The 11,992-nt window shown below is 34.0% G+C and overlaps 1 protein-coding gene across 1 annotated transcript in view; it reads left to right on the top strand.

The window, feature by feature from the left end:
* Positions 1–11,132, top strand: part of LOC144447300 (alpha-1,3-mannosyl-glycoprotein 2-beta-N-acetylglucosaminyltransferase-like) — a 53,409-nt gene extending 42,277 nt beyond the window's left edge. The window contains exons 6-12 of the mRNA XM_078137231.1: positions 446–584; positions 1,709–1,843; positions 2,458–2,548; positions 2,897–3,001; positions 4,201–4,291; positions 5,284–5,454; positions 6,534–11,132. Of these exons, the coding sequence (XP_077993357.1) occupies positions 446–584; positions 1,709–1,843; positions 2,458–2,548; positions 2,897–3,001; positions 4,201–4,291; positions 5,284–5,454; positions 6,534–6,647 (846 nt within the window). The 3' untranslated portion in view covers positions 6,648–11,132. The remainder of the gene's footprint in view (positions 1–445; positions 585–1,708; positions 1,844–2,457; positions 2,549–2,896; positions 3,002–4,200; positions 4,292–5,283; positions 5,455–6,533) is intronic.
* Positions 11,133–11,992: the final 860 nt, after the last annotated feature.

Genomic DNA, 11,992 nt, shown 5'->3' with positions numbered 1-11,992 from the left:
GGTATATAGACCCCTTGGTACATAGATCCCTTGGTATATAGACCCCTTGGTACATAGACCCCTTGGTATATAGACCCCTTGGTATATAGACCCCTTGGTATATAGACCCCTTGGTACATAGATCCCTTGGTATATAGACCCCTTGGTATATAGACCCCTTGGTACATAGATCCCTTGGTACATAGATCCCAGGGACCCCTTGGTACATAGACCCCTTGGTATATAGACCCAGCCCTCCATTGTCCTGCGATTGGTAGAAATAGGATTAATTGATGTTGCTGTATAACACTACTGCTTGGTAATGAGTTCTAGGGGTCAACTATAAGATTTGTGAATGACTGTATTTTCTGACTTAATATTGTGGTCCTAAGGTTCTCTTGTGGGAATTCGTCCCAAGAGTACTGACAACAAAATATACCATTCCCATTCTGTATTTCCATTGCAGCAACCAGACCAGAGCAATATTTACCTTCCACCCAAGGAAAATAAATTTCAGGGTTACTACAGGATATCAAGACATTACAAATGGGCATTAAGTCAAGTTTTCAATCGTTTTAAACACGATGCTGTTATTATTGTAGAAGGTAAGGAACTCATCCATGAAATATGAAAGACTGTTAGTAGAACTACGTATCAAACTATATCTTGAATTATCAGAGAGGTTTTAATCCATATTACAACCTATAACACCAACGTAAAGCATTTGTTTTCTGTATGTATCACAATCGTTTATAGCAGCCATATCAAGTGTAATAATAATAGTGTTTTATTTGCTAATTGACCACATTAGAAATGCCACTTGCTAGGTTTGTAAATAAACCAATTAAAACAGTATACTTTCACACTTGATATGATTGCTATAACTGAGTGTAGCACATAGAGAAAGTGCTTTACTTCAGTGTTACTTGTTGTAATTCAATATAAACCCTTGAAGACATTGATTGGATTTTGTTTATGTAGCACACCCTCGTGTGGTCAAATAATGCCATTGTGCTGCAATTTATTTGACCAGTCAGCAAGGTCCTTTTACCAGCCACTTTAAAGAAATCAGGACTTTACATAAATTATATAACAAAACGAAGTAGCTTTCCTTATAGAGAAGCTAACATAAAAATCTCTGTACCTATAAAGGAATTACTTTTGATGATTACTACCAACTAGATGAGTCATGTGAAGGTTTACTTCATACATGTGTAAAACCCACTAATGTACTTAGTATTCATGTGTATCAAATTTACAATGGAGTTAAAATCTCTTGATTTTGATTTTGTTGAATTGCATGGTGATGTTTGTGATTTCAAAATGTGTTCACTCATCTGTGCACTCTTTGACCAGAAGATCCTGTCAGTTTGATTTTAATAGTACATGTACAACCAAACTGAATATATAATGTTTGTCATCATGTTAAGGAGTCATGGTAAGGTTTTGCTATTGCTAGGGAGCCATCTTACTGGCCATGCTTGGTCACATATTTGAATTCCTTTGTGTTGATAGTGGCAATATCTTGCAAGATTTATCAGTGTTGATTCTCTTTACATGGTTATCAGGAGCAATTAAAACATCGCCCCCTAGTGACAGCTTTTTCAGTCTAACAAATGTTCATCATTTAATCAACTTTTGTTCTGCACTATTGATGACTAAAAAGTTTTACTGCTGTCATTGTTCATTAGTTTTGATTTGACATCGAGTGACTTTGCTACATTTACAGATGATTTAGATGTAGCTCCTGACTTCTTTGAGTATTTTTTGGCAACCTATCCAATATTACGAGATGACCCTACACTGTGGTGTGTGTCTGCCTGGAATGATAATGGCAAGGACAAACTTATCAGTAGTGATAGTGGTGAGTTCTCTTCTCATTTTTATTTAACAATAATATCAAACATCCATACTTGGTCATATTTGCATATATTTGTATTTGTTACAATTTCCAAATACCCAGGTAGTGACATCAAAATGTCCATATAAATTATAAGACAATGATTCTTGAATGTCCATATATGGTAATCATTCCAAATGTCCACATGAGGTAATAATTTTCAAATTTCAATGTTAGATAATTTTTCAAAATGACCATATAAGGTAATGATATTCAAATGTCCATGTAAGGTAATGATATTCAAATGTCTATATAACTTATAAGATAATGATATTCAAATTGCCATATAAGGTGTTGGTATTCAAATGTCATATAAGATAATGATATTCAATTGTCCATATATGGTATTGATATTCAAATGTTCATATAAGGCCAAGTAATGATTTCCAAATGTCCATAGAAGGTAATGATATTCAAATGTCCTTATATGGTATTGATATACAAATGCCCATATAAGGTGATGATATTCAAATGTCTGTATACAATAATGATTTCCAAATGTTCATGCAAGGTAATGCTTTCAAAATAATATATCCAAATTACATTTCTGTATCCCAAAATATCTTTGTGTTTTTCAGAACTATTATACAGAACAGACTTCTTCCCAGGATTAGGATGGATGTTGACCAGTGAATTATGGCAAGAATTAGAACCTAAATGGCCAGATGGGTAAGTCAGTAATATGTGCAATAGCCTACAGTGACTGGTTAATGCTGTATCATGTGAACATTTCATTACATTTCTTTTGCAAATATTTTATTGTAAATTCTGCTGTTTCTTTTTAGTCAATTGTTTTTGTAAAATTTGGTTAGGTGGGACAGTGGGACATATGACAACACATATAAATGAGATATGATTCTTGATTTCCATATAAGGTAAAGCTTTCAAAATGGCCATATAAGGTAGTGATTGTCAAATGTCCATATAAGGTTCTATGACAGAAAAATTATGTAAATGAGGCTGCCATGTTTCTTGCCTTCACAGCATCTGTTTAACATTTAAATTTGTTTTCTATAGATTTTGGGATGACTGGATGAGAGAACCCAAAACAAAGAAAGACAGGGCCTGTATACGACCTGAAATCTCTAGAACTGATACATTTGGTAAAATAGGAGTCAGCAAGTAAGTATTAAAGATGTTCAATGAAAGTTTGACATATGACAAAGTGTAAGGCATCACTTTAAAGTCCCACAAGCTGAGTTTATAAACTTTGAAAATACTTAAAATTAAAACTAAAATCTAAGTTCCTATTTTAATTATGTTAATGTCAATGAATCACTTTGATGGCCTTAAAATTGTCTTCTGGTGTTGTTAGCATTGCCAATGGAACAACTGGAGTTCCATGACTTTTGTGGATTGTATACAAAATTCTGTCATTAATTGTTTGTACATTATGACTAAATACTGACTTGAGTTAAACTGTTCTAATAGCAAGTGATGGTTAGCTGGAGTTTAGTAAATAGAACACAGCAAGGTACCTTTTAAAGTTATGGTGCCTTGTTATCACTGTCAAAAAATGACTAAGTTTGCTGAGTTCGAATTTAACTTTTTTCTCTGGTAGTCCTAGTGGGCTACTAATTTCAGAAAGTGGTAGTCCAAGGGTAGTGACCAGTAGTCCCATATTCCTGAACTGAAAACAGAGTTCCTCTATTTGAAAATTTGTGTGTGATTAAAATACTTTTATGTCTGTAAATCTTCCATCCTTTAAATCATTGCATGAGTTGGCTACCAGCAGAAAATCATGGTAGTCCTATGACAAGAATTGGTAGTCTGTGGACATGGGACTACTGTTAATTGTGAGGGTTGTCTATCCATATGTAGTCTGGAAATGGTGTACATTTACATTGCATTCAACATTTTGATATATACTCACTGAAACACAATGAAGGTTATATTTCTGAAATGTTTGAACAATTACAGATTATATGTCACTGTTGTATTGTGCTAGGGAGCTAGGGAGTCTTCTATATGTTAACCTCTTGTGCCATGTCACTCATGATATTTCCCAGTGTTACAGAAATTTAAGGCCACTTATGTCACCCATATTTCCCAGTGTTACAGAAACTTAAGGCCACTTATGTCACCCATATTTCCCAGTGTTACAGAAACTTAAGGCCACTTATGTCACCCATATTTCCCAGTGTTACAGAAACTTAAGGCCACTTATGTCACCCATATTTCCCAGTGTTACAGAAACTTAAGGCCACTTATGTCACCCATATTTCCCAGTGTTACAGAAACTTAAGGCCACTTATGTCACCCATATTTCCTCTCTCACAAAAAAATCATGCTATAATAATTTTTTTCTTCTTTATCCACAGGGGTTTATTTTTTGAACAACATCTGAAATATATCAAATTAAATACTAAGTTTGTAGAATTTACCAAAAATGATCTTAGCTATCTTACACAGGTAAGCTTTTTAGTTCAGTGTTTTAGATTTTTAGTTCAGTGTTTAAGATTTTTAGTTCAGTGTTTTAGATTTTTAGTTCAGTGTTTTAGATTTTTAGTTCAGTGTTTTAGATATTTTATTCAGTGTTTTAGATATTTAGTTTAGTGTTTTAGATTTTTAGTTCAGTGTTTTAGATTTTTAGTTCAGTGTTTTAGATTTTTAGTTCAGTGTTTTAGATATTTTATTCAGTGTTTTAGATATTTAGTTTAGTGTTTTAGATTTTTAGTTGTCGTTTAGATTTTTAGTTAAGTGTTTTAGATTTTTGTCGTTTATATTTTTAGTTCAATGTTTTAGATTTTTAGTTCAGTGTTTTAGATTTTTAGTTCAGTGTTTTAGATATTTAGTTCAGTGTTTTAGATATTTAGTTCAGTGTTTTAGATTTTTAGTTGTCGTTTAGATTTTTAGTTCACTGTTGTAGATTTTCTCACTACCTACATTGATTTCAAAATGTGAATGAAACCAGACCTTAGCTGAATGGCTGTATGATGAAAACCTTGATTACAAATTATGTCACAAAATGCAAAAATGTGTATAAACTTCTGAGGTAAATGAAAGTAGAGAGTGGAAAGTTATCCTGGCCCAGAAATAGGAACATTACTGCAGCCTGCAATAATTTTGGAAAATTGTAACTTAAAAACATTATTTATATCTATTGTATAAACAGCAGTAGGTGGCTTGCCTATACACTAACAGTGTAATACAGCTCTTATGAATATTCAGTGTGCAACTTGAATACATTATTTCTGCTGACTCCCATGATGCAATAGGCTATAGCAAAGATACCCTATAAAGGCACAAGATCAACTTGATGATTTTCTGAAATCGCAAGTAATTGTAGGTGATGTAACATCATGAAATGACTCCAGAAACCATATTTTATTAAACTGACTGGAGTGGTCTTCCCCTTTAAGAAGTGAGTAGCAACCATAATGGCAAAACTATTCTGTTTGCAGAGAAAATATGATGCAATGTTTTTAGAAGAAGTGTATGGTGCCCCACATGTCACTATAAACCAATTAACCAAGGAAGGTGGTCTGGGTCATAAGACAGTTAGAATCCAGTACTCTGACAAGGATTCCTTTAAAAACTTTGCCAAAGTCTTAGGAATTATGAATGATTTCAAGGTAAGATATTAATTTATATTTAGCCAGAGTTCCCCCAAACCCACTGTACGTATCTCTACCCCAATGATTTATGGATGTGTAGTGTGTTCAATCTATTCTATATAGTGGTTGTTTGGTTCTGTTTGATTATTCTAATTCCAATGTTGATATAGCCTTTACACTGATGATGAGCCGTGTCTCGAAATGTCTGTTATTACTTGTTTAGGTCCTGACTAGCAAAGTGTGTTCTATATATTCAATGTACTGGTTGTTTGCTTCTGTTTGGTTCCTCTAATTCCAATGCTGATAATAGCCTTTACACTGCTGATGAGCCGTGTCTCGAAATGTCTGTTATTACTTGTTTAGGTCCTGACTAGCAAAGTGTGTTCTATATATTCAGTGTACTGGTTGTTTGCTTCTGTTTGGTTCCTCTAATTCCAATGCTGATATAGCCTTTACACTGATAATGAGCCGTATCTCGAAATGTCTGTTATTACTTGTTTAGGTACAGACTAGCATAGTGTGTTCAATCTATTTCATATACAGGTTGTTTGGTTCTGTTTGTTTCCTCTAATTCCAATGTTGATATAGCCTTTACACTGGTAATGAGTCATAGCATGAAATGTTTGTAATAAGTTGATTTTCAGGGACTGAAATAATACCATATTACTTCCTATACTTCCAAATTTAGTCCATTGTTGTCCTCAGTAGTGAGAACAAACCAAATAATAACAGTATATGTTTTGATATTTTGAGTATGCTGAAAGCAATTTTATGATAATAGGTGTGTATTGTGATGTAGATTTAAATATTGTGTTACATCTACTATTGTCAGTTTACACCAACCCATAAAGTTGAATGGTCTAATTTTGGTATACCTGAACTTGGAAGGACACTTGGCCTAACCTTTCATGTGGTTCTAATTTAGCATAAAGGCTTCATCAATCATTTCAGCAGCTAAGAGTGCATTTCCTGGTGTTTGTATTTTCCAGCATGGTAGACAGTGTTGTGTAACGGCTGACATCATTTTGACAGTGGATGGAAAATTAATTAAATTATGTAAATTCAAAGCATAATAATTTAATATTTCTCTCTTCTAGGCTGGTGTACCAAGAACAGGCTACAAAGGGATCGTCACATGTATGTACAAACAGATACGAGTGTATTTAGCGCCCTCACAGTCCTGGAAAGGTTATGATAAATCATGGAGTTAACGATTATTCATATCATAGTGTAGATGTTGGACAATTCCAATAATTATTTTTGCACTAAGAGATGTGATTATTTTTGTACTATCAAAATTCAGTGAATCTAACATTACAATTGATCACTTTGGTGACATCTTGTGTGACCCCAGATATATGATCACGATATGATATTGTTATTGAAAATAAGGGAAAGCCGAAGTCAGTTTAACTTTCCCTTGTAGTGTATGCTAACATCCTCACATATTATTGGTCAATCCCTTTCAGAAGGTGTAGGCCAGTGGGGAACTCTCACATATTATTGGTCAATCCCTTTCAGAAGGTGTAGGCCAGTGGGGAACTCTCACATATTATTGGTCAATCCCTTTCAGAAGGTGTAGGCCAGTGGGGAACTCTCACATATTATTGGTCAATCCCTTTCAGAAGGTGTAGGCCAGTGGGGAACTCTCACATATTATTGGTCAACCCTTTTCAGGAGGAGTAGGCCAGTGGGGAACCCTCACATATTATTGGTCAATCCCTTTCAGAAGGTGTAGGCCAGTGGGGAACTCTCACATATTATTGGTCAACCCTTTTCAGGAGGAGTAGGCCAGTGGGGAACCCTCACGTATTATTGGTCAATACCTTTCAGGAGGAGTAGGCCAGTGGGAGTGGAGTGACGTGATGTATCTTAAAGTCTATAATGGAAAGACATGAAATACATTGATAGAATTTGGGGTCATACGAAAGTTCACTTATTTGTTACTATGGTTACTGTGAAAGTTCATTGGTCATTATGGACCTTGTCAGTGATTGTTTAATGGGACACATATAAATGGTACACTTTTTTTCAATATTTGTAGCTTTATTTTTTAGTGATTTGGATAGAGAATGCAGACATTGAGAGATACACTCTTCAAATCAATGCCAAATGCCTAAAAGTGGTTGGTATGGCATGTGGCTCTCACAGTGATAGCATCAGTACAGACATTTTTTGTACATGTCAAATGAACAACGTGGAGCTCAATAAAACCATATCTTATCAAATTTTCTAATATCAAGATGATAAAGTGAAGGTGTTTGTATCTTTATACCACTACCAACAAATAAATATGTAATCATTTTGAGAGATTTAAATGTCTGTTTTATTTTAAGAAAAGTTTATTGATGATAAATTTTAGCTGTGATGGTAATATAAATAGATAATTAACAAATTATATGGTATTTGTATGTGAGTGTTTACTGGGTATTTCATGTTGACTCATTCATCAATTCAGTCACTAGAGACAATGTTTGCTTTAGGTGGAACTGATGAAATACAGCGCCCTCAAGTAATATAGTGTAGATCTTCTACCTCATGGTTTCAAGACATAAAAACAAAGTAAATGTGGAAATGAACACTAGGCTGCGCTGTTTTGTATTCCTATTAAAATCCTTATTGTAGTCCAACTCTGTTTAGTGTCACAGACTTCAAACTCATTTTGTTGATGCAGTTTTGTTAATGTATTTAGGTATAATATTTTTTTTGCATGAGTTTCCTTATATTGACAGGGTCGAGTGCCTCTAATAGGTTATGCCAAAGTAGTTGTATGATGTCATGTATGTAAAATACACAAAGTTGTCAATCATCTCTGTTAGCTCCGCCTTTAGACTGTAGGCTATATTTGTAGTGGGAATATTACTTCTGGTGGTACTCAATAAAGTACTACCAAGAAATATATCTGACAACAAAGGGTAGAGACTAAATTTAGGTGAATTTCAACTTGCTTTGAACCAAAAATTTACATAAAAATGTATGAATTACAATTACTGCAATCTTTGTAGGAATCAAAGCTTTAAAACGTAAATATGTAAATTGTGTAATAGTTTGATTTGCCTGTAAAATTGATATTGATTGGCTTACAGCTTATAACAAGTTATAAATACAACTTTAGTTAATCAATCACATCATCTGTTACAACTTCAAATTATCACTGGCATATATCTTTGTCAAGTGTAAATTGATGTTGATGCACTGCAGAAATTATCAGAATGTACCAAAAATTTTGCAAATTTAAACTTGTATAAAAATTATTACCGGTATTCAGATGTACATATTGACAAGGAGAGATTTTAGTGAAAAAAAAACTGATTATGGTGAAAAAAATTTACTAATCTGACGATCGAAAAAATTATTATTTACATTTGATAGGGTTGTCAGAATAATACATGAAATTAATAGAAATTAATGAGATTGATTTCAAATTGTGCATACCCCTTCATTTTGTTGAATAATTATGATTTGAGGGTTACTTACTCTCTTCTAGTATTACAGAAAATAAGGAAAGAGGTTATTTCCTCAAAAATTGCTACCAAAATATAAAAATAGGAAACAGAGAGGAAACAATTTGTCGTTTCTTTTCATAATTGAACTCAAATAATCCAAAGATTGATTTGCAGATTGAAATATGAACTTGATAAATGTATAGTAATCAGGTTTTTTTTTAAAAAGGCTTTCACTGTTTCCTTCACATTTTAGTCTGCTTCTTTTAGAAACCTCAGATATAGGTCCTGGAGTATTGAAATACAGCCAAGATCACCGTTTTGTCAAAAGTGCAGCCTGCTTGCTATCCATTCTATAATTGAACCAACTGTTGAAATTTCCTTTTCATCTCAGTGAGAGCCCAGACTCCCATTTATGGACCTGTAGTGATTGAGTGGATGGAACTGCATCATTGTTTATCTAAAGCGATAATCAATCTAGACACAACCTTTTCAGTATCAGAAATAGTTGGTGTTATCCCAGACAACAAACCCAATGTCTGAGATGTTAGTCAAAACACTTGTCGCCGCCAAATAAACCATGTCTGTTTGTGTTACATTGTAACTCTCTGTCTGTGCCAAATACAACTATCTTTTATGCATGTCACAAATATTTCCATTTATGCTTCCACTGACTTGCAGTGTTTAAGGAAAAAAATTATGACTGGTTCAGTTATAATCAATTTTAATGTTATGTAGACTGTACTTTGGACACAACAGTGGTCTTAGTTGTAAATATAATCAAGAAAAGTCTAAATTTTGTATAAAATTTTACTCTATTTTCTATGCAAATGTTTTTTTTGTGCTATAAAATGATAAAGCAAAAACTATGATGAGAAATATTTTGTTCTTTTATTCATTGTATAGTTATTGTTCTGTTTTATGTTCACATTTAGTGACAACATTATTTAAATATCTGAATGTTATCATTGGAAATACCCAAATGCTGTCACAGAAAAAGATGAACATTTGTACTAGAAATTTCGAGAATACTTTCAGGCTTACATTCCAATCATGAAAAGTGAGAATGCCGATTTCTAATCGCCATCATCCAGAACATGTAAACTATATCTGTGTCAAATTGTGGTCACTGCTTTTGAAAGTTTTAAAGTTTAGAGAAGGTAACACCAGTTTAAATGTATAGAATTGCATAAATTTGAAAATGATAAACTAATAGCAACCCAAAGGTTAAAATGACATACTGTCAAATGATTTTACCTAAAATATTTAGATTTCACTTCCCCTTTCTCAGTACTATTTTGTGTTTCCTTTAAATAATTGATTCCCCATCATGATGGTAAAATGTCCGGGGCATTCTGTAGCAATTGTAGAAAACTCTGCTCCCAAGAACTGAAATATTCTGCAGCTCATGAGAGTGGAGTTTTCATAAAAGAGATTTGTTCATGGTGTGCACAATCTTCAAAAATCAAGGAGTCTTGATTTCACTTATTCTTCATCTCTCTTTATGAAGTCAAAATGTTTAATGTTCTATAAATTAGCATGCCCCTGCTAACCTGATTACCTGCTATCAATGACTCCTTGCCCAATTGGCTGCCTCGTTATGTTGACAAGTTTTAAAGATGGCACCTATTCCTTATCACATATATAACATTCCAATGTTGACATGGGAGGTTGTGGATAGTATAAAAGGAACACTATGATTGGTCAATTTATTGCAGAGTAATGGCAGCTTATAACCTAGCCCTGTTTGCATGTCATATGGTGGGTCCTTGACTTGAGACTGCCTGTTGTCACTCAACCCCCTCCCCCCACCCCCCAATGATTGGAGAGTGCAGCATTTGCTACAGCCATACAAGTAGAGCTACTTATAACCACAAGAGGACATGCTAACATAAAAAAAAGCTTTGAAAATTTTTGACTTTAAGGGGAGAGATTAACAATAAATGAAATTGAGCTCCCTTGATTATTCAGGATGTGCAGTGACAGGGTATTTGTTATTTGATGTATTCTGTGTTACAAGTTATTTTGACTGTCTTGATGTATCTACATGATTGTATACTATAGTACTGATAGCGGCAAACTACATGACAAGGTGTTTAGTTTGCAAACACCTATATATAGTGTCATATACTTTCTTTCTTTCTGTAATGTTATGATTTGCAAATATCAGTGTTTTTGACTGTCTAAATAAAATCTTCTCGGAGAAAACCAGTTAAATTTCTTTTGTTTTTAAAATAAACTCAGGTCTTCCAACAGTGATATTTGTTCAAGTGTCTATTACTCTGTTGTGGGTGATTGCTTCAACAGGTTCAAGTGTCTATTACTCTGTTGTGGGTGATTGCTTCAACAGGTTCAAGTGTCTATTACTCTGTTGTGGGTGATTGCTTCAACAGGTTCAAGTGTCTGTTACTTTGTTGTGGGTGATTGCTTCAACAGGTTCAAGTGTCTGTTACTTTGTTGTGGGTGATTGCTTCAACAGGTTCAAGTGTCTGTTACTTTGTTGTGGGTGATTGCTTCAACAGGTTCAAGTGTCTGTTACTCTGTTGTGGGTGATTGCTTCAACAGGTTCAAGTGTCTGTTACTCTGTTGTGGGTGATTACTTCAACAGTTACATCATGGAATGCGAGTGATTAGCAACTTTTTTTATGCGAGACAAAGACTAGAGAATTTAGTAATACCAATGTTCCAGTGCTGCTTTGGTCTATTTAGAGAATGTGTTAGGGACGATCGCACAATGTTGCACAAGCTCAACAAACGAACATTTGTTCATTTAGGTCAAAACCTCCTCCCCCTCCCCTAAACGATCGTGCAGAAGAGCAACATCAAATGTTCATATATGTAAACTATGATGAAAACTATAGCAGTCACACCACTATGATTGACATACTGTGAAAACATGATTGTAAACACATTAAAATACTACCAGACACCCAGCACCATATCTCACATTAGAAGTAAATTTCAATCAACTTGTCAACAGCTCAGTAGTAAATACAAAAGCTGTGATCATTGAAGGAGTGAAAGTTTTCCTTTGAAATTTGGTTATTAGTGCAAAAATGAGGCTCAGTAATCACATTGATGCCAGACCCCCTCCCCCTAAATAAACGAAGTTC

Source organism: Glandiceps talaboti, chromosome 16 (genome assembly GCF_964340395.1).
Source record: "Glandiceps talaboti chromosome 16, keGlaTala1.1, whole genome shotgun sequence".
In the NCBI taxonomy this organism is placed as follows: Eukaryota; Metazoa; Hemichordata; class Enteropneusta; family Spengelidae; genus Glandiceps; species Glandiceps talaboti.
The sequence above is the reverse complement of the archived record's forward strand: the minus strand, read 5'-3'. Positions and strand labels throughout refer to the sequence as shown.